We start from the raw sequence: 1,707 nt of genomic DNA on the forward strand, positions 1-1,707 counted from the left end.
TAGCTCATACTTTACAAAATACACATGAGAGTTAACAATTTGTAAGCTCACAGACACAGAGGACGGCTCAGAAGCATGGGACACTGACATGACTTAGCAAAGTCATGGAGAGTGGGAACCAGGAAAATCCCAATGTCATGTTTATAGCCCAGTGTTTTTTCAGTTAAATTTACTCATCCCGGGTTGTGCTATGGGTGTTTACAGGTCACAAGTATGAGGTATCTGAGGAGACAGAATGCATTGTAGAGAAAATAAGAAAGAATTGAAACAAATGTTGATGCAAAGAGTGCCCAGAGAATGCTCTACAGTTAGTCACTGTTTTTGTACTATGAAATCTGACTACAATACTTTCAGGGATAATAGGTATCTCTCTTTATCCCTTTGTAGGGAATTCAGGCCCTAGGAAGGTGTTTCTTCCTTAATGGATCACCTCACACCTCCCAACAATGTGACTGGATTTATTCTCTTGGGACTCACGCAGAATCCATACTTTCAGAAAATACTCTTTGTGCTCTTTTTGTTCATTTTTCTATTTACTGTGCTGGCCAATCTGCTCATTGTTATTACCATCTCCCTCAGCCCCACACTTTCGGCTCCCATGTATTTCTTTCTCACATACTTGTCCTTTATAGATGCATCCTACACCTCTGTGACTACCCCCAAAATGATCATCGACCTGCTGTACCAGAGGAGAACCATCTCCTTGGGCGGCTGCCTGACTCAGCTCTTCGTGGAACACTTTCTGGGAGGATCAGAGATCATCCTCCTCATTGTCATGGCCTATGATCGCTATGTAGCTATCTGCAAGCCCCTGCACTACACGACCATCATGCGACCAGGGCTCTGCCACCTCCTGGTGGTGGTGGTGTGGATAGGGGGGATCCTGCATGCCACTGTGCAGATCCTTTTCATGGTCAAATTGCCCTTCTGTGGTCCCAATGTGATTGACCACTTCATGTGTGATCTCTTCCCTCTGCTGAAACTTGCCTGCAGTGACACCTACATGCTGGGAATGGTGGTGGCAGCCAATAGTGGGGCCATGTGCTTGCTCATTTTTTCCATGCTACTCCTCTCCTACATAGTCATCCTGAGCTCCTTGAAATCCCATGGCTCCGAAGGTCGGCACAAAGCCCTCTCAACGTGTGGCTCCCACTTTACTGTAGTTGTGCTCTTTTTTGTGCCTTGCATATTCACCTACATGCGTCCTGTAGTCACCTACCCTGTGGACAAGTTGGTGACTGTGTTCTTTGCAATCCTCACTCCCATGTTGAATCCTATCATTTACACAGTGAGAAACACAGAAGTGAAAAATGCCATGAGGAGTCTCTTGAAGAGGAGGATAACTTAGTCTGTTCCTAATGCCAAGGAAGGGATGGTTTATTTAATAGGGAGGATTCTATCTGTTGTACAGTGTGAAAGAGAATGGAAGATTTTGCAGATCAATAGTGTAAAAAAAAATTCCTATATTCTAACACTGATGAAGCACTTAACAGTGGCTAGGCCTTTTGATAGGTGCTTTTGATAGCTTTTAATGTACTTTATCAAAGCCACAGTGTTCACAGATTCAAAAAAAGAATAGAAAGAACAACTATAAATCCCTAGTTTGTTTATTCTAGAGTATTTTTTTTCTCCAAGGTCTTATGTTACTTTACTAAATTTTTCACGTTTGTTACTTGACTGAAATTTTTTATTCCATGCGACTTCTTT

The 1,707-nt window shown here is 42.8% G+C and overlaps 1 protein-coding gene across 1 annotated transcript; it reads left to right on the plus strand.

Annotated features, from left to right (window-relative positions):
- Positions 1 to 421: 421 nt before the first annotated feature.
- LOC132008808 (olfactory receptor 4C3D-like) lies at positions 422 to 1,348 on the plus strand. The gene has a single exon (XM_059387344.1). The coding sequence runs from the start codon at positions 422 to 424 to the stop codon at positions 1,346 to 1,348; it is 927 nt and encodes a 308-aa protein (XP_059243327.1).
- Positions 1,349 to 1,707: the final 359 nt, after the last annotated feature.

Source organism: Mustela nigripes, unplaced genomic scaffold (genome assembly GCF_022355385.1).
Source record: "Mustela nigripes isolate SB6536 unplaced genomic scaffold, MUSNIG.SB6536 HiC_scaffold_1269, whole genome shotgun sequence".
Classification (NCBI taxonomy): domain Eukaryota; kingdom Metazoa; phylum Chordata; class Mammalia; order Carnivora; family Mustelidae; genus Mustela; species Mustela nigripes.

What these genes read in the sequence shown, in the direction of transcription:
- LOC132008808 (XM_059387344.1), top strand. Translation starts at nt 422, where the DNA reads ATGGATCACCTCACACCTCCCAACAATGTGACTGGATTTATTCTCTTG.